Here is a 21,214-nt window from a genome sequence, read left to right on the forward strand (position 1 = left end):
CTCAGCCTGCCAATAGGGAATGTTCTGTATGCCGGTGGCAGAACATTGCATTTTGGCAACATTGCATTGTCCTAATGAGATAAACATGTATGTGTTGGTCCTTTTCCGTTGAATACTTTTCGTTGATGTGGGAGAGTTTTATGCGTGATGTTGAGATGAATGAACCCAAGAAAAGTTGTTGCCAACCGATCTTTACCAGTACATTGCACAGTACTTTTCACACCTACCTGATATTGATGGGCTACTGATTTTGATTGGCAACTAAATTTGAAACCGGTAACCGATCTTGACCGGTTGCTGTTTTAGACCAGTGGGTTATTCAACGGGGAGCAGGATCATTTGACTGTCAACCGGTTTTGACTGGTAACTGATTGGACCGGCGTGACTCGTTGTGACTGGTGGACGTGTTGCGGTGTCCCTCCCCCCCCACTACAGAGTGGCGCCCCGGCTCCACCGGGCAGATCCTGTCAGACCTGGACCTCACCTCCCAGAAGGAGGGCCGCTGGAAACGCATCAACACACTGGCACACTACAACGTGAGTGCATCCGCACGCCCTGTCCCAGGGCCGTTGCTACAATTCCTGGGCCCCCTGTACAAGAGGTACTGATGGGCCCCCCTGCGCTGAATTGTTGACGGGGGGGGGAGGAGCAATTGTTGACGGGGGGGGGGGGATCTATTAGTTTGGGCTGGTAGTTAGTATGGGCTGGTAGTTAATTTTATTTATTTATTTATTTATTTATTTTTTTTGATTTTTTTTTTGTGGGCCCCCCCTGGGCTGTGGGCCCCTAGAATCGTCATCACCTTTCACCCCTTATCGACGGCCCTGCCCTGTCCACAGCCAATGACGCGGCGGCATCTACCTCCTTCCTTCCTGACCCGTCACATTGACAGAGCCTAGGGCTATAAATACCAAAAAGTAACATTAATCTCTATCCTCTTCCTTGACAACTGCGAGCCTCCGTCCCGGGTTGTTTAGCGGTGCTGACCACAGACTGCGTTATCCACTAATGGTCCTGAGTGTCCCCCCCCGCCTCCCCCCCCACTCACCCTCACCCTGGGCTTATCGGCCTTCTCCCGTAGTCCTCTCCGAGCCCGAGGCTGCTGTCCTAGATTGATCTGTGTTGTAAAAGCAACGCTAATCAGAGAGCAGGGCGCTATGGGAAGCCGGTACCGTGGTCAATAGCAGACAAAAGCCCAACCAAACGGGCAGTAAATACTCCAATGAGGACCGAGCCATGCCGTCGAGCCACTGATATGGATCGTGGTCAACTATTAAGGCCGGGGGCGGCGTGCGGCGTAATGGGGTAATGAGGCACCGATGAAGAATACCCTGTTTTGTGTCTGATGTGTTGTTGTGCACCAGGTGAGAGACAACGCCACCGTGGTCCTCTCCAGAGTGAAGCACACCCAGTATAACTACGACCAGAACCAGGAGAGCCAAGAGGAGAGTGAGTGTACACACACACACACCATGTACACCCACCACACACCACATAATAACCCAGACTCGCTCGCACACGACACTCACACATACACACTTGCAAACCCGAACACACACTCGCACACACACACACACACACTTGCACACTACACTCACACACACGCATATAATTTGATAGCTCGGGGAGGATGGGGCGAGAAACATGAATTAGAAATAAACTTTGAAATGTCTTCCTATCCCCAAGGTTTCAGTCGGCAGCGCCTTGCTCATTTCACATGCTAATACGTCTGTTTTTATGTATGGCGTTAGTACATTTTGTTTCACGCGCAACAAGACTCGCTTTTATCTGCCGTGCGGGTTGCTTTGTTATTTTCCAACATTCTCACATGGGCATTTACTCACTCGAAATGCACTTCATACGCAGCGCGGCGCTATTTTTACACCCCCCTCTTGTGCATAGCGTTTTACGGGAATATATTTCGGAATGGTTGGAACGGTTCCAAAATAGAGTACAAAAACTAAAGTTGCGACGCCCAACTCCTGGTTGCAGGGAACGCCCTGCTGGAGGACGACAAGGTGTTCCACCTGGTGAGACCCATGGAAGAGCTGGACGAGATCAAGTCGAAGCGGGGCAGCCTCAAGGACAAGTCCATGACCAAAGCCATCACTGAGATCTACCTGACGCGCCTGCTCTCGGTCAAGGTAACTGTGGTACTGCGCATGCTACACTGTCACCCAGGTGGCAGCCACACCAGGCAGAGGGAGGTGGTGTCGAAAGCCACTTTATTGTAAAGTCTAAAGAGTAGGACAATTTACCTGGTGCTTCATGTTGCCGTGCAGGAGGTCTCTCCTTGAGTATGTGTGGAGATGGCCACTTAATAATTTATACTGTTTATACCGTTTGTTTGGTTTGCCCTGTTTGTTCTTTCTTTAGCATTTACTTTAGCAACTTTTTTTGTTTTCATTAGAACCTAGTATTATTATTATTATTATTATTTTTTTTTTTCTTATCCTGTGTTTTCCACTGCTGCTGGGCAGTTGTAACAAAGGAATTTCCCATCCGGGGGATTAATAAAGTGTTTACCTATCTATCTACGGCTGTTTCAACCTGTACACATAGATGAGTCAATGTGCAACAGTCGTGCAGCCTCACCCACCCCAGAGTCTCATCGGTATGACTCGGGCCGGGTGAAGCTTCTTAAACCAGTCATCAAACAGACACACTTTTACGAACCGGGCATCGATTCAACACAGGAAAATTAGCTGGCTAGGGTGTTCCCTCCCTCATGTACCTAGCCTACCTGCAGGTATCCTTGAGAAATTTGCTCGCTAACCCCTACCAACTCATTAGTGTACACGGGTAAATGAGATGTATCGGAATTCTCTGGATACTCTTTTGAATAAAAGCGGCTAATGAATAATAGTAGTGGTAATGGTAATGGATACATTTTTCTTCTTATTAAAATGCAGGATAGATCGGGCACAGATGAAAAGGGTAACACATGAATATAGATGGAAAAGCAACACTAAAGCCGATACAAAATCTATGTTTCTTCTCTGAATACATTTGTTCACACTGACTCTGTCTCGAGAAGACCTGAGGCCTTGTTTCTCACATTGTGTGTGTGTGTGTGTCTGTGTGCATGTGTTTGTTGTGTGCGTGTGTGTGTGTGTGAATATCTGCGTGTGTGGGTGCGTGCATGTGTGTGTGTGTGTGTGTGCGGGTACACTTAAACCATTTCCAGGGAACTCTCCAGCAGTTTGTGGACGACTTCTTCCGGAGTGTTCTGTGCTCCGGGGCAGTGGTGCCGCCCGCCATCAAGTACTTCTTTGACTTCCTGGACGAACAGGCGCTGAAACACGACAACGTGGACGAGGAGACGGTCCACATCTGGAAGACCAACAGGTGCAGCCCACACACACACGCACATGCATACATGCACACACACACACACGCATGCACGCATGCGCACACTCACACAAACACACATGCACACATGCGCACAAACACACGCATGCACACACACACACACACACACATACACACACACACTCACACACAGACACAAACATAAAACGACCCACACACAAGCCCACACTCTATTTGTATGTATACATAAATGCATACAATCACACATACATACCCAAGCACATGCATACGCACGTGTATATACACACATATGCAAGCTCTCACACGCAATCACACACCGATGTGCATTTCCAAAAATGTTTCAGTTTTTCAAACAAGCCGATGTCCCTTTTATTACACACAGACCACCTCCCTCTGACCCAAACAGACACACACACACACACTTCGGCAGGCCCACCTCTCTGCGCGGCAAACGTAACTCCCCTAGATAAACCATCCCAAGTAATAGAAGTTACTTATCCGCCCAAACGCCTGAATACCAATGCACATTTTCCGCTCGGTCGGTTATCATTTGCAATCCCCCCGTGCCCCCGCGTGACATTTTAAGTGCATAAATTAGTGTCACCAGTGGGCTGGCGTCGGGCGGGCGAGCCGCACGCCGCGACCGTGCCCGTGATTGACGCCGCGCTGTCAAGTGAGCCGCGGTGTGGGGGGAGGGGACAGGAAGCACCGTTTAATTACTTATTTTCACTTCACGCCATGTCCTCGTTCTCCCCCTCCCCTCCCCCCGCTCTCTGTTTATCGAGTCAGCTGAGAGACACCTAGGAAATTATAAACGGGGCGGGCTGTGTGTGTGGTGCGTGTGTGTGTGCATCCAGCACATCAACGAGCAAACATGGTAATGACGTCCCCAGGTGACTTAATTGTATGATCATAACACGTTTCTGTGTTTTTCCGGAGGCTTTTGTTGTTGATCGGGAAGCCTCTATTCCCCGGGAAGTCTGGGCAGGGTATTCGTTTTTATGCTCAGTGTGTTTTCCCCCCGGTGGATCAGCACACTAGTGAAGTCATGCTTATTCAGATAGTGGGGAAAGTGCCGTCGACTGAATCTTATTAGTTCCCCTTTTTGACGTGTGGTGGTGGTGGGGGGGGGGGGGGGGTGGGATGATTCACAGGCTGTTTCGGGTCTGCAGAGGAGTCGTGTGTTCCTAGGTCTGTGTGTCCGGAACCGGAGATTAGCGGGTCAAATCGTGCGTGTGTGACGCCTTGGGCGACCGGGGCGCTGTTGTCTTGTACGGGCGACTGGAAAGGTGGAAATCGTGCTGCTGCTTGACCGTCGCTAATCGCCGTTCATTAGGACGCCGGCACGACCCATTTAACAAATGCTTATTCATCTCGGGCCCCCATTCGAAGAGCTGACGGCAGCCGTCTTTTGTGGAGGGAGTAATTATGTGTTTCCCTCTGAGCATCTTTTGTTGTGTTGGATGAGGATACAAAATCACGGGAAATTGTTTTTTTTTATAATTTTTCTATTAAAAGCGGAATAGGAGAGTACTTTACAATTATCTCACACATCAACAACAAGAAGCCCTTTGATCATTCTTTCATACTACACGCTTTTATCTTGTTTTATCACACCTACCGCGCACTGGAAGTCTCCACACTGTTTATTACCCTGCAGACTGCACCGCTACCCCATCAGATCATTAGATGAAGGATGTTTGGAGGGGGAGCACGTTCTCCACTCTCGCTAGAATTTATTCAAGCATCGCCGACTCCCCTCTTGACCTCCCCCCCCCGCCCCCACCACCTCATCAAACTCTCCTCCTCCAACTGCACTACCACCCCAACCGTATCCTCCACCTCCTACCTCCACCTCCTTCATCCCCCCATCTCTCCCACCCCCCCCTGCTCCTCCACAACCACGTCTCATTTTTATTCTCCACTCCTCCATCATCCCTAACCATATACTCCTCCTCCTCCTCCTCCTCCTCCCCTCCTCCTCCTCCTCCACCACCTCCTCCTCCTCCCCCTCCACCGCCCCAACCTCCTCCTCCTCCTCCTCCACCACCACCAACTCCTCCTTCTCCTCCACCACCTCCTCCTCCACCACCACCTCCTCCTCCTGCTACCTCCTCCTCCTCCTACCTTCTCCACCACTCCAACCTTCTCCTCCTCCAACCTCCTACACCACCCCAACATTATCTTCCTTCTCCTCCTACCTCGACCTCCCCCCTAACCTCCTCCTCTTCCTTCCTCCTCCACTTCCCCCAACCTCATTTTCCTCCTCCTCCTCCTCCTCCTCCTACCCTAACCTTGTCCCCCTCCTCCTCTTCCTCCCCCAGCCTCCCTCTGCGGTTCTGGGTGAACATCCTCAAGAACCCCCACTTCATCTTCGACGTGCACGTGAGCGAGATGGTGGACTCCTCGCTGTCGGTCGTGGCCCAGACCTTCATGGACGCCTGCACCAAGAGCGAGCACAAGCTCAGCCGGGTGAGTGTGTGTGTGTGTGTGGGGGGGGGAGGGGGCATTAAGGGGGAGAGTGCCTGAGAGCTGACCCGTTCAGAAGGAAGCAGCGGCGAGCGCTGGCAAGAGCAGACATCGGGGCTCCTGCGGGCTCACCGACGCTGGCAGAGGGGGGGTCGAGAGGGGTGACTGTGTTTGAAATGTCAGCGTTTTCACCGAGACGCCTGTCTTTTCTCTTGCCCCAGGACTCGCCGAGTAATAAACTACTCTATGCAAAGGAGATTTCCACCTATAAGAAGATGGTGGATGAGTAAGTTGCCCTCTCTTCCTTCAAGATGTTTTTAGTTGTTTTTTTTTCGACAATGGCACGACAATATGAATGTGGATGTGCAGCCATCATAACCAGATTCTCAAACGGTGTGTGTGTGTGTGTGTGTGTGTGTGTGTGTGTGTGTGTGTGTGTGTGTGTGTGTGTGTGTGTGTGTGGTGTGTGTGTGTGTGTGTGTGTGTGTGTGTGTGTGTGTGTGTGCGTGCGTGCGTGCGTGCGTGTTCTAGCTATTACAAGGGCATCAGGCAGATGGTATCTGTCAGCGACCAGGACATGAACACTCATCTGGCCGAAGTGTCTCGGGTGAGAAGCCCCCCTAGCTCTCACTGTGCTATAATATCTACCCTCTCCTTCTGTTCATGTCACTTCAATACAGTTCTGTGTACACACATAATCTATGTGTGTGTCTGCGTCATTACATCAATTGTACTAAAGAAATTAAGAATAAATACACACTAATGTCCCGAGGCCCAAATTGCTAACTATTTTTCCTTTCAACTGATCCAGTTTGTAGAATTGTGGTATTGTGTTTCTATTAAAATATATATATATAACTATTTGGGGTTAAATGTGTAATATCTTGAGTTGCGGTGTTACATTCTCTCAAAGCTGTCAGTAGACTAGGCGATGGTTATGTATAGCAGCGCTTTGCACTTTGGAAAACATGACAACACTGTTAAATGGATTCTGTCTTTGCCTCCTCTAGACTCACACAGACAAACTGAACACAGAAGTGGCCCTGCATCAGCTCTACCAGTATGCCAGCAAATACTATGATGTGGTGGGTGATTCTCTCGCTCTCTATCTGTCTCCTATCGTACCTCCTGGAGAACTGAACGCACTACTGCCCAACCCAATATTGCACTTTTCATTTTTCTTCTTTTACTCTGCTCCACTCTCACCTTTTTGACGGCAGGATGTGTGGAATTTTAATTGAAAGCCTTTCTGTGGTGCGTGAATCGGAAAATTGGTCTGGGAATTGATTTATCCGTCCGGAAGTGTGCACAGCCACTTAAGGTCGCAGAGGGGAGAGCCGAAATGCAGATCTAAATAAAACGTAATGAACAGAGTTCAAGTTGGATAAGTAAATGGTCATTCTCATTTCCTCTCTCTCTCTCCCTCGTCTTTCATACCCCTCTCTCTCTCTCTCTCTCTCTCTCTCTCTCTCTCTATCTCTCTCCTTCTCTCTCTCTCTCCCCCCTCGTTTTTCACTCCCCCCCTCTATATCTTTTTTTCTTTCTTTCTTTCTTTCTTTCTTTCTTTCTTTCTTTCTTTCTTTCTTTCTTTCTTTCTTTCTTTTCACCCCCCGTTTCTCTCTCTCTCTCTCTCTCTCTCTCTCTCTCTCTCTCTCTCTCTCTCTCTCTCTCTCTCTCTCTCTCTCTCTCTCTCTCTCTCTCTCTCTCTCTCTCTCTCTCTCTCTCTCCCTACAGATCATCGCTGCCCTGGAGGATGACCCCGTCGCCCAGAGCAAACACTTGACCCTGCGTCTTCAGCAGATCGCTGCGGCTCTGGAGCATAAATCCACCGACCTTTAACCCCCCCCCCCCCCCCAAGGGAAGGAAGGGCGGACGGATGGACAGACGGAGAGAAAAAAAATAAGGACCGAAAGAAGGACGCGAGCGAAGAGGGAGGGAGGGAGGGAAGGAAGAGAGGATGCCAGTGTGTCCACAGTGGCTTAGAGATGGATTCCTCGGAAGGAAACAAGGAGGAAAGGAGGCAAGGAGGCGAGATGAGGGGCCGAACCATGCGAGCGTCTCTGCTGTAGGACCTCAATGGGACTGACGCGGTACCGATGTAGAGCGGGAGAGGGAGGAGGAGGAGACGACAGCGTTGTGCTCTCCTAGCTATGCCTTAAAGCTCACCTGCCAACCTCTAAGGTCCACATGCGCCCAACCCCCCCAACCCAGAATGCAGTGCAGGAGCTGGCGTGGGAGAGTAAGGCCCCTGGCGCTGGAGATAATCAGACCCTCCGTCCCGTATAGAAGAGGTTCCAGGAGGAGTTGATGGATAATATATATTTTTTTTAATTGTGTGTGCGTTCTTATGCGGATAGCTTTATAAGGAGATGATTATCTTTTTAAACGGATCGCCTTGTGGTGCAAAGTGTTTCTATATGCCTGTGTGTGCGTGCGTGCGTGTCTGTGTACAGCGTGTAGGATATGTGAACAGGAGCGGGTGTGCCTACCTGTGCGTTAGTCTGTGTGTGCGTGTGTGTCGGTCCGCTGTTAAGCATGGGGGGTTATAGGGAAGCCCCTTGTTCTATCAGTTTGAACCCCCCCCTGACCCCCGGATGAGAGCCTGAGCTCTCCCTGTATCATTTCACCAGAAGAGACCAAAGGTTCTGCTGGTGGGGGGGGGGGGGGGGGGTGCTGGCTCATCTTCTCAAATCATAGGTGTCCCAGCGACACGGCGCCGAGACGTGTTCCATTTCTGTCGTCGACGGTTCTTAGGCTCACTGTCGTCGCTTCGAGCTCGATTGCCGTTTTTTGTTGTGCTTGTTGAAATCGATAAATAGCACAGTCAGTTTCCCTTTATTGTAAAAATGCCACGACACATTCCACTCAGAGTAAAGCACAGAGTAAATGAAAACTTTTTTGTTTTTTTTGTTTTTAGGGATCATTTGAAAATTGCTTATGAATGATAAAGCGTTCGAGCTTGCTTGTGTAAGCGGACGATTAATAACATTCACTTACAGAGCCGGTGACTTAATATTAGCCCTGCAATAATGTCAATGTAAAATAATTCACAACACTGTAGACGGTACAAGAGGCAAAACAGTTATTATGGTATCAATGCAGCAATACATGTGGAAACTGTCCAGCTGATTCGTTTAGGGAAAGCGTAGTGTTACCGTTGTAATGCGTTTATAAGTGGTGCCATTTTTATAGTATTAGCATTTTACCAATTTCAATAGTCGCGCTACATTTCTGCCTCCTTTGTTGATAATGCTGATGTTAATGCTTTTGTGAAAGGATATTCGAGAGTTCTATGGTACGTTTTTGAAGAAGTGATATTTGTTTTAGCTTTGGTGTGATGTCATGGGGCTCAGGTGAAAGTATCTACATACATGATTGTAGGAATCGTTGGAGGGTTCATGTGTAAACGTTAGAGTCCAAATAGGATGGTTGCTATTACTTTCGTCCTTGTACACTTTATTCATGCTGAAAAAAGAAAGAACTGATAAATATATACATATATATATATATATGAATTAGGGTTTGCCTTGAATATTCTGTTGGCACATTGGTACTTGGACATTATCTCATAAGATATGTTCTTCAGTTTTAATAGGAGTAAAACTAGATGCCTAAGAAATCTGAGAACATTTAAATCAAAATCACACCAATAGGGAAAGAAGAGGGTCTCGAGATGACAACGGACATGCTCTTATTACGGGGGTTTGTCATGTTAAATCGACGGAGCCCATCACCATGGGTCTATTTATTGAGCAGTATAAACGCTGCCTCGGGCCACACTTCATGTTTATTGGCTCATTTATTAAAAGAGAACGCTCTGCTGTTTGTTCATGAACTGCGGCGAAGATTAAAAGCATTTCGGCATACGGCCCTGATTTATTTCTAGGTTTTTCTAACAGTCAACTGATAGCGACCACGTATGGTAACGGAGCCCAAAGAGCTCTCCAGACCCCAGAATGTGAGCGATTCCTGCCTTAGCTGGTGTAAGTGTGTATTATTTTGCACAGGGCCCAAGCATGCCTGCCTGCCTGCCTGCCTGCCTGTCTGTCTACCCTGAAGGCCCTGCTCAAACACAGCAGGGGGTCCTGGCATTCTGACCCACAGCACTCGGGGCTGGTCACTCAGAACGGCGCAGAGCGACACTCCATATAAGTGAAGCAGCAGGGAAAGGGGGGTGGGGTTGGGGGGGGGGTGGGGGGGCAATGCTTTTGATCTTGACCGCTGCAATCCATCCCTATCGCCGCTTACCGCCGGTGTCCTCTCGACGAAGAGAGTGATGCAAGACGCTTTTTTCGAAGCCCTTTTTCCTTAACCAAAAATGTGCCTTACCGATAGGACGACGCGTAGATATATAGATGTGTCCTTTCTAAAATTCTATCGATAACTTAAAAGTGATTTATGATTCTAGTGCTATAGACACAGCAATGTATTTGGAATTGTGATTTTTTTGTGTGCTGTCAAGAAAAGAAAAAAATATATAAAGCTAATCACCCTGCTGCAGCCATGTGCGTGCCAATAGGCTGAAGACATTGTTTTTATTTTATGTGCACTTTTCCTTTTTGGGTGTCTGTGGTGTGTGTGTGTGTGTGTGTGTGTGTGTGTGTGTGTGTGTGTGTGTGTGTGTGTGTGTGTGTGTGTGTGCTTAGTAGGCCTTCTGTGACTATGGCCCAAGCGAATAAATGTAAAGCAATGTCCATCCCCAAATTCCCATTCAAATGGTTGGAACCCTAAAAATTCGCTCCAAGTCAAAAAGGATAATTGTGTGTAGATCGATTATAGCTCAAAACTGTTGCAATGGTGTTTTTCCTTCTTTTGCTGTGTGTTTCTACCGTGTGTATGATTAATGACTATCTATACTCGACAAAAGAGCTTTCTTACTGCTGTGCAGTTATTTTTGTTTCCTATAACATATATACCTTTGTAAAAACATGTTGAAATACTGTACTCTTCACTGTATAATCCTATGCATTGAGTCCTGGGGCGTGGGGGGAGGGGGGAATTAAGTTTATTTGTGCAGTTGTCGAGACATTTTCTCCTCTCCCTTCCATTTTGAAAACTTGTGAAAGTGCCGTGGTGATAAAAACTAAACTGGAACGGTCTCATTTTCAACGCTGGCGAAAGCAATGTCCCTTTCAACCCGAGGCAGCTCACAAGCCAATCTTGATCTGTTTCGTAGTGGATGAACTCACTCCTCCAAAGTTTATGTGCGTGCGTGTGCGTCTGTGTGTGTGTGGATGGAGCATTTACACATGGGTTTCATCACCCACGCCACCGTGAATAAATTTCTCAGAGATGTCTAATGCAGGGTTTCTTTTCTGTTTCCTTCGTGCACACACACACACACACACACACACACACACACACACACACACACACACACACACACACACACACACACACACACACACACACACACACACACACACACACACACACACACACAACCATGATCTGTTATCAGTTAGGACACCCCTCTCTCTCTCTCTCCCCCCTATCTTCTATCTAATGCATATGGTTTGATGTGGTTGTCGTTAAGGTTTGACCAGAGTTTTAAGTCCGGGCAGGATACTCAGTTCTACAGTTGAGTTGAACCGAGTGTCGAATAGAATATCCTCATGCACCCATGATAACCTAATTATCAACTGTCTTACACATTATGGTAATAACCATAATTAAGTAAATGAACAGACTATGCCACCTGTTAATCCATAGTGATTTACATTGAATTCAGATACAGGTCATTAAGCAGCTAGAAAGTAAGGCCTCTTGCCCATGGGTGCCCTGCAGGTATGCTGCAGGCAATTTGGGATCAAGCCCAGAACTTTTCACCCTAACCACTGACTATACAATCCGGCCCTCCTACTTCTTACTGCCGTAGGCAAATGCCGTAACATAGCACACAAAAACAAAATAAACAAAGTTCACGGTCAACATGATCGCGGCCATTCACTTCAATGTCTTTCGGCTCGCGCCATAGTCGGACAAAGCATACTAAAGACCCGAAGTTTGACCACAGAGTAGAAGCTCATAATGTAAACATGCTCTGTGTGGTGTCGGCAATCCCCCAAGTGAACGTTGAAAAGATTCCTGCAAAAACATTAATTAAGCAAAAACGGCTAAGAATAAAATGCCAGGGAAAAGGAGAGGCTGGTGTACGGGGGGGGCAACATGAAAGGGAGGACAGGGGGTGGTGGGGGAGGGGGTCTCATCTGAGCTGCTCCGCAAACCCTTGACGCCGGGCTGGAGATATCAAAGACTGAGCAGGGGCCGTGGAGGCGTTGTAACCGAGCGGAGAGATTTGCTCGCAGATATCTACCCAGAGGAACGGAGAAGAGAGGCGCTGCCAAGAGTGATTACGCTTGATTATCACAAGCCTCCTTGCTGCCAACACACACGCAATCACACACACACAGACACACACACACACACACACACAATCACAGGCTTATCCAAGGTGATCCTGCACTCCTATCCCAAAGATGGAATTACTGTAGCATAGACAGAGCTCATTGGTCATGCCATATTGCTAATGATTAGTATATGAGGTATGTATCCTACGGTTCAATACAGCACACAGCAGCACACATTTCTCTTCAGCTGCTGGGGAAAATAGGTTTATGTGTTAAACTATTATAATGATCTATACTTATTGTTTTTGGTATCGGAAATTGGCAGGTCTGAAGCCAGCCTCTGGCCAAGTGGAAGATGAAACACCAAAAGTTTCCCAGCATGCTGCGTTGCAACTCCACACGGTCTAACCAAGGATGTATACAACAAGGACACAACACAAAAAGCCTAACAAGATGAGTCTTGGCATCCATTTTTGCCGCTGGGAGGAGACTTGGTGAAAAGACAGGTGAAAGTGAGAAAGCAACCGTCTGTTGTTGACTTGTTAAGATTAATTATTTAGAGTGTGATAAAAAAAAGAATTACAAGAATAATTAGGGCTTTAGGAGGGATAACAATGGGTAAAAGAAAATATCGGTTTTAACAGACTTCTCAAACACCAACTCAATAGTTTTCAATAAACTAAATACCCTACTTAAATAAAACCTCACTACTTGAATCTACAGGGTGGTTATACAAGCAATATGAACGGGAACACACTTGAAACAGCATCCGTAGCCTATTATAAGATATCCATCATGGATTAATGCTAGACTCAATAGGTGCAATATTTATAGGTAAACCCACAAAACTGAAGCAAACAATTACTTTTAGTAATTCAAAAGCCTTGCTTTCAACAATTGCATTAAATATTGTATTGCTTTCCAAGTGCCCCCTCCAACTTTGAACTCCCACTAGAGAATATTGAGTTGTTCAAATGTATTGCTCAAACACAATTTCATTCAAGCTATTTGGTTGGCAGAGACCCCACAGTAAATAACATAATGATGTTCAAAATGTACAAATTGAGTTGCTTGGTGAGCTGGCTCTTTAATCAGGGCTGAGTGGTGATATTACAGCCACAGAGGACCTATTGCTGTCATACCTCTTCCCAACGCAGTGTTTTCTCATCACATATTCGTGCCTTTACTACACCATTAAATTCAAAGATGTGTGATAACCGTATTACATTGAGTGCTGGAGTGATCCTGCTGGTGATTAAGTGTGTAACCGCAATGGAGACAGGCTAATTAATTAGCAGATTCAGCATTTTAAATCTAGGTAATTGTCTATGGGGCCTGTGAAAGGCACCGACTCATGGAATGGATTATCAGATAAAAACAGCAAGAGTCCTTCTCATTTTATAGGCCTAGTAGTCCCTGAAGGTTAGACATTCAGTAGACAATCATAGTGAAATGGAATAAAACAATATTTGCAGCATTATATAATAATGCTAATAATCGTATAAGTACTTATTGTTTTTTACTTGAGGGTAAATATTGGTCCAGACCATTGGATTCACGCCAGAGTCTGAGGGGTGGGTTGGCGGCAGCACAATGAGCGCTATAGTAAAATAAGACAAAGGCAAAGAAAAAAAAATGCATACAATAAAATCAATGTATGCACCGGTATACTGCCCATTAGCACGCTATACTTGCATGCTATGAAAATGGTGCGCATGCGCATGATACATACTTATTATTGATAGTGTCGCTGTAAAAAAGATGTGACCTGACTACCTCTGACACCTGCCTACCAGCCTTGCTCATGATGTGACAATCTCCCCCGAACAAAACATTTCGGGGAAGGTTTTAATACATACTACGGACGAAATAGACTGTTTTGCTTGCCTATGCGTTCACTCCCGCGCAACCATTGTTGCCGGAAACATGAGTTCGAAAGTGACAGCGAGACGCACCAATCACCGAGAACCTCTGTTGTTGAACCAACCATCGGGACGCATTTGCAGTGGGCGTCCACAACGTGTCCAATCACATGTCATCTGCCGTTTTTATTTTGGTCTAGCCCAGTTCCAGAATGTGGTATGTGGATGAATGAAGATACCGGGACGCGGAATACTGTAATAATATACATAATAATACATCTTCAAACGTATACATTTGGAATAATTTCGTCTCCTGCATGCCTGAATTGACGGGTGCCTAAAACCAAACAGCTCATCACCACACTGCAGTTATCAGTAACGTTAGCTCCACTGATCATCATGCTAACGGTACAATAACTGAGGAGGTAAGGACCATTTAACGATATTAATGCATTAATATGAACCCAGGGACGTTTGTAAATTGTCATCATAACCCAACCTTGGCTTTTGTATGCCCGGTGCTACTCGTACGTTAGCTCTGTAACTGAATTTGTTGCTGGCACAGGCTATAGATCTTTCTTCATGGTTGTACAGATGCATGCATGCATTCCTTATCCATACTGATCCAGCCTACCCCTTTCCTTCTCACTTTTCATGGTATAGGTGGAGGCACCCGTGACGCCGCTACTACTATGTATTCCACACCTAATGGCGTCCTAACAGCTAATGGCAATGCTAACAGCATTACGGAACTGCTCGGTGCCCTGTGCGACTGCAGTATCCATGGGGTGTCCTGGAAACGGCGTGCCATGGGGGGGCTTTCAAAGGAAGGCGCCCGTAAGTCTCTCAAGAAGCGTGCCTACGGGGCCCTACTGTCCAAGCTTTTCCAACCTGGCACCTGTAAAGGCTCTGCCACCGGCCCGGCCACCACACCGCCCAGAAACAAAGTCCTGATGATCTCCTTCGACCTGCGTGTGGCCGGGTGTCAGGAAGAGGCGGAGCGGTTGGAGGAGCTGCTCGGGACCCTGCCAGAGGGAGAACCCTCAGACCCCGTCCTGGAGCTCCTGGTGCACTTAGCCGGCTCTGCTGCCCCTCCGCCCACCTCGTTCAGCCGGGACTACATGAGACGAGAGAGGCCCGTTCTGCGCAGGCCCCCATTGGAGGGCTACCAGAGCAAGGAGCTGCAGAGGCTGGAGGCCCGTGCCTGGGGTCTGGTGTGCAGCGAGGAGTGGGGGTCACTGGGAGGACTCTGTGGGACTCTGGGGCTTATGGACGCCCTTCCAGGCACTGGGCTGCAGGCGTTGAGGATGAAGTTGGAAGTGGAGGAGAGGTTTGAGAAGGACACCAGGTTGACGCTGTTTGGTGCACTGCAGCACACCAGGACATCAGACCTACACATAAAGCTGGACCTGCCTCCTGTACCTAGTGATGCAGATGTTACTGGGCTGGCCATCAAGGTAGGAGGTTCTGCTTTCGATAATGTATATGATAATGGAGAAAATGTGTCTATGCCTATATTATTGAACAAAACACCCTGTTTTTCTTTTCTAGAGGGCTATATATTACTATATATTTTCTGTGACATATATGATGTTTTTCTGCAGGTCCCGCACTGTTTCGATCAGTCGGAAGACGAGGGCTTTCAGTCGGCCTCCAACCTGACCCCAGACTCACAGTCGGTGCCAAGCCCATGTCCTGAGTTTGATATCTGGGAAGCTCTCGGCTCATTTGAGCCAGGAAAACGCCGCTGCTGGGAGTCAGTTGGCTGGTGAGGAATTTGGCAAAGGTTCTCCCATGTTCCGATCTAAAAGCTGCCCCGTTGTGTCACCTCTGTAGCTGAAAGCTGTTCATCAACACATTATTTAGTTTAAATTGTATAATTGCTTCAGACAGACGGCCAAAAAGCAATTCTGAAGTTTGTGATTGGCCCAGATCAGCAGCATTCGACATTGCCCTGAATAACACTGAAGCTTCGTTTGGATGTCTCATTCCCACAAAGTTTTGTTTCCTCCTGACTACTTGCCTGCAACAGCCTGTGTTGGGTCATTCTGCGAAAGCTTTTATCCAAAGCGATCGAATTCAGATGCATGCCCTCAACGCCCCCCCCCCCCCCCCCTGTCCTCTATCCAGTCCTCCAGGGAACAGGGAGCTGCCGTATGTAACCGAGGGAGGCAGGGAGGCCTTCGATCAGCTGTACCGCCTCTGGGAGGGTCAGATGAGGGTTGTCAGCACAGTCGAGACCCCGTCTCCCATCCTGCCTCTTCCCCTGGACTCCCAGACCCAGCTGGTTAGTGACCTGCTCAACGTGCTGATCGGAGTGGAGTCCACCACCTTCCCCCTTACCCAGGTACGCCCCCTCCATTTTGGTCTCAATCATCTTTGGTTTTCTGAGAAAATGATGCCTATTTTATTAAGTCGAGACGGGCATGAGTGCTCGAGTAACTCTGTTTGGGCATCAGTATTCTGAGATGCGTTTTTAGAGGATTTGAAAGCCTGTGGGTTGTTTCTGGTTGCTATATGAGTGTCTAAGGGTTGAAAGATATGGTGACTTGAAAAAGGAAAGTATTATAAAACATGAAATCGATAAGTTGAATGTTCAGTGTAAGTTATGCAACGTTAAACTTGCGGTGAAAGGCTCCCATCACACCTGGCAGTGTGCCTTAAATATCCTTATGTTAACTCAAATCCCAAGCCTATTTTGTAGATCGTGTTGTGTTACTGAACGCATCGTCGGTTTATTAATATGTTTATTAAAGATGACACCACTAAATGGTTGTGCTGAAAGCTCATTAAAACCCTATAGAGGCACTGTTGACTACAGACTACGATAAACTACTTCTACTGCAATGGAAATTTCCCTTGTCTACTATAGCACCACTTGCTGCCGTGTGCACGTGTGGAAAGTGTGATACGTAGCTGTGCTGTGGAAATGTCTCCGTTTGTGAAATGTCAATTAGGAAATGCTAATTGTCTTTCGCAAGAACGTGTAATTTGGGTAATTAAACAATACTAATTGAGCCCAATAATGGGGACAAAAAAACTAAGCGAGAAGCTGCTCATTAATGCAAATGAGATAGTGAGACAAAACTGAATATATAGTATTTATATATATATATATATATATATTATACAATTGGAGAAAATCAATTATCCAAACAATATGGCCGCTAACTAGTGTACATCTTGGGGACTTAAATAATATAATATAATATTAAATAAATATTTATTAATAGACTGGTAGGAAAGGCAATTCTCTGGGTTTTATTTATTTTTAATTGGATTCAATGAAATCCTGAGGACGTCAATTTTATCATACTTACCTTATTTGTTTCTTTGCTGCATGGTTGAGGACTCCTGCAAGGGTAGAAAGCATTTCTACTCCCTAATGTAGGAATTACAAATAAACCTAAAACAAGTTGGCATGTTTGAAAAGTCACAAGCACACAAATAAAGGTTTGTTAAGGCTCGCTTAAAAGTAACCGCACGGTTCTCTTCTCTCCGCCGTTACCTTTTCTCCTCCTCTTCACCCCTCTTCCCCATCTCCCCCTCTGCCCGGTTCCGCGTGGTCACCCCATGGGGCCCATTACCCATGTGCGCCCCCCCCCCCCCCCCCCCCCCCCCCCAGACTGTGCAGTTCAACGTCAGGCCCGGGGTGTGCGTGTCGGGGACCTCCCCAGAGAGCATGTCGCGTCTTCTGGGGGAGCTGGCGCAGTATGGCACCCATTACCTGAGGCTCAGCCACTTCTCCCGACAGACTGCTACCAAGCGCGGCCTGGTCTTCCAGGTAGGAATGTACAATGGTCTTTAATGAAGTGTTCTTCTTCCGAGAAGTTCTTCTTCTTTTTCTCTCGATCGTGTTCACGTGTCCGCCCGGCTCCGATGTAACCACTGTTCCTGTCAGAGTCGAACCCAGGGAGCTCCATAATGGCTCTCTCTTTACCCGCCTTTTAATTCAGGGCTTACTAAAGGGCTTCGACCGTCATCTCTTTCGCTCTTTTGTCTATCTCAGTTTCTTCACTCACACAAAGAGAAGACAATTGCATATTGGATAAGATTGAAATTTCTGCATACCTGAGTCAATCGTGTGTGTGTGTGTGCGTGTTTGTGTGCATGTGTGTGTGTGCGTGTGTTTTTGCTGTAAAGGCATTTACAGGTGGGCTGAGGAAGTACCTCCACTACTACAGGGCCTGTGTTCTCAGCACTCCCCCCACCCTCAGCCTGCTCACCATCGGCTTCCACTTCCGCAAAGTGGGCCGGCAGCTTAGGTGAGACCACCAGAACCTGTTTAGTCATAGGTGCTGATTTGAAAGTTAATATTCTAGTTTAATTGGTTGAAAATGCCCCAGCCTTCAGTCAGCTATTGGTGGGTGAAATGTGAAGGAGGTCATCTGTTCTGAGTCGACTGCCTGACTCTTTATGAGCCAATTTAGGTTTTAGACCGGCTCAGTTTTTGGCCAATCATGGCATTTCTCCAGTGATTGGCTCGGGGAATACATCCTTCCTGTCAATCACGGGTGTGTGAAATATTAAACTCCCAATGGCGGAGAAACGTAGCTAGGCAGCAGAGGGCGGAGGAAAAATAATTACCCCTCTCTTAACCTGATTATCCTATTATAGCTATTGTATACTACTATTGGGCTTTACCTCACTTCATCACTGACCATTGCCATTTGTGGAGAGTAGGAGCATTAGTAATTAGGGTTGTAAGTAAAAAAAAGATTGGTCATTGTTTAGTGATTAGTGGTGAAAGGATTTGCCATTATAGGAAGGAACACATTGTTATTGGGCTTCATAATCATTATGTCCTTGTATACAACTAGCTTTTATAATGCAATGTTTAGCAGTCTGACTCGTATTTTATTCAATAAAAGCTATGTCTCTGTGCTGTATTTAAAATGTGTCTATCAAATTGTGATTATCGCCTGCTGTATGCATATTCATGCGTGCATTTAAGTCCATCCCTCTGCATACATTTTTAATAAAAAGCTGAGTGGTGTGCCCTTCCACCTGCGTCCTCAGGTACCTCTCGGAGCTGTGCTGTGTGGACGGCCCCTCGGGTGTCGGCCAGGCCACCTTCCCCGTGGTAAGAGACCCCCGTCGTATGACCCGCTCACCGGGTCACCCGCCGAGTGTCTGTGGTCGTCCCGTTGACCGCGCGGCTCCTCTTTCCCCCTCCCTCAGGGCGTGAAGATGCTGTCCTACCTCTACAACGAGGCGCAGAGCAACTGCAGCAACGAGAACTACCCCGTGCTGCTGTCCCTGCTGAAGAGCAGCTGTGAGCCCTACACACGGTGAGTGGGCGTCCTCCCAGCGCTGCACAGAACGCTCCCAACCGCAGATAAACATGTATTCTTGGAAACTGTGTACCGGATTAGCTCCACCAGGGGACCACGCTGTCATTGCCACTAACCTCCACAATTTGAGGCTCGTCGTTTAGACTATGAGCTGCCGGCTCCCACGGAGATTAAACTGTTGAATTCATCAAAAGGAGAGTGGGTTCAAACCGTTCTTTTGTATCAATTATTAATTCTTGATTATTAGAATTACTTTGACCGCTGTTCTGCAATTTATAAATATTTTAGCGGTTTGAGTTTCACTGAGACACTTCTGTCCATGGCAGTGGTAATGTACACCCGGTCATTATGGTGAAATAAACCCAGACAGCGGGATGCAAGACCCCGAAAAGAATATAACGTATAGTACTTAAAATAAATCTATAGTATAGTAAATTGCTGAAATTATTGTTTCCTTTTACACAATATATTTTAGATTTTTGATTCAAAAATGTATTTTATGGTTCCAACAAATTGTTGTTATCATAGAGTCCATAGCGTTGGTCTGTTATTCACAGCAGTGGTATCCTTTTCTAAAATGACAGAGCATAGAAGGCTGTAATTGATCAGAATCAACTGTTCAACAAAGCCGGCTAAGAAATAGTAACGTATGCTTTTTACTTTGGGATGGTACGACTGCTGAAATTATTGTTGCATTGGTGGATGTATTATTAGTTGACTAGAGCGATTCCTTTTACTGTAATAAAGATAACATTCGTACCTGTGACATTCACACCGCACATGTCTACACATTTTTGGCACATATAATCCAAACATTTCAAAGGTGTTTTCTGTGAACCCCCTACAGATTTGTGTCTGACTGGGTGTACAGTGGGGTGTTCAGAGATGTGCACAGCGAATTCATGATCCAGGTCAACGAGGACTATCTCAGCTTCAGAGGTAACACTCACGCACGCACGCACGCACGCACGCACGCACGCACGCACGCACGCACGCACGCACGCACGCACGCACGCACGCACGCACGCACGCACGCACGGACAGGTGACTGGGTTCAGCTGTTGGGATCAGTCGAAGTCTTCACAGAGCGAAATACTTTTTTTTTCCTAGATCAATTGCCTGGTTGGGTTTAACCTAGTGTGTGAAGAGGTTATAAACACACAAGGTCAGACCTGACCAAATCCAGCCAGATAACCTCTTGTTTTGAGTCAATGAATATGGTCAAGGGGTGACTATGATACATGGTTCCTTATGGTGAGCTACATTGAAACTCTCTACCGTAAAGCACTTTTCCCCCTGAGGGGATATTCATGTGATATTAGGTTTAATGATTCACTTATCTTAAAGACCAGAGGTGACCGGCACATCAGCTGAAGGTCTCATCCTTGCCCCAGGCAAACTGTCTGACTCAAAGTTTTTTATATTTTACCCTTTTTTTAGCTTCGTCATTCAAAACACATTAAAATAGAATAAACGTTTTTTTGCTAGTTTTGTGTTGTTGCAGAAGCACACGCAGCACATAGTCATCATATTATAAAGGTGACATTTCAGGGTGTATATATGTGTTCAAGCACCTGATTCCATCAAAAGAAATGTCCGAGGAGCAATCCTAGGGTATGAACACTTTGTGCAACGCTAACTGGACAAGCCCTCTATAAATAGCACTTTATTTGACACAGGTCACCAGTGTGTGACCCACCAGTGTTACTGCTACAAGGCGCCGCGCATCACTTACCCCGGGGTCAGAGGTTATTCCGCTCCTACGCTACGCCTCATCAAGTCCCGCCCGAGAATCCCGCACACACTCCCGGACTCCCGGACTCCCTTTTTTTTCAAAGTTGTTATTCTAATCTTTTTGGAGGACACACAAATGTCACCGTTTTCCCCCTTCCAAGTCTGTGTCGCC

The 21,214-nt window shown here is 46.9% G+C and overlaps 2 protein-coding genes across 2 annotated transcripts in view; both read left to right on the top strand.

The window, feature by feature from the left end:
* The window catches only part of plxnb2b (plexin b2b), a 41,404-nt gene extending 30,149 nt beyond the window's left edge, over positions 1–11,255 (top strand). The window contains exons 24-32 of the mRNA XM_056598739.1: positions 436–536; positions 1,365–1,449; positions 1,993–2,144; positions 3,188–3,348; positions 5,658–5,805; positions 6,024–6,088; positions 6,334–6,409; positions 6,813–6,887; positions 7,537–11,255. Of these exons, the coding sequence (XP_056454714.1) occupies positions 436–536; positions 1,365–1,449; positions 1,993–2,144; positions 3,188–3,348; positions 5,658–5,805; positions 6,024–6,088; positions 6,334–6,409; positions 6,813–6,887; positions 7,537–7,641 (968 nt within the window). The 3' untranslated portion in view covers positions 7,642–11,255. The remainder of the gene's footprint in view (positions 1–435; positions 537–1,364; positions 1,450–1,992; positions 2,145–3,187; positions 3,349–5,657; positions 5,806–6,023; positions 6,089–6,333; positions 6,410–6,812; positions 6,888–7,536) is intronic.
* Positions 11,256–14,199: 2,944 nt separating this feature from the next.
* The window catches only part of tubgcp6 (tubulin, gamma complex associated protein 6), a 28,166-nt gene continuing 21,151 nt past the window's right edge, over positions 14,200–21,214 (top strand). Inside the window, 9 exon segments of the mRNA XM_056598436.1 lie at positions 14,200–14,439; positions 14,678–15,471; positions 15,619–15,782; positions 16,145–16,361; positions 17,640–17,798; positions 18,158–18,279; positions 19,034–19,097; positions 19,196–19,305; positions 20,156–20,247. Coding sequence (XP_056454411.1) covers positions 14,707–15,471; positions 15,619–15,782; positions 16,145–16,361; positions 17,640–17,798; positions 18,158–18,279; positions 19,034–19,097; positions 19,196–19,305; positions 20,156–20,247 — 1,693 coding nt within the window. The 5' untranslated portion in view covers positions 14,200–14,439; positions 14,678–14,706.

Source organism: Gadus chalcogrammus, chromosome 9 (genome assembly GCF_026213295.1).
Source record: "Gadus chalcogrammus isolate NIFS_2021 chromosome 9, NIFS_Gcha_1.0, whole genome shotgun sequence".
Classification (NCBI taxonomy): domain Eukaryota; kingdom Metazoa; phylum Chordata; class Actinopteri; order Gadiformes; family Gadidae; genus Gadus; species Gadus chalcogrammus.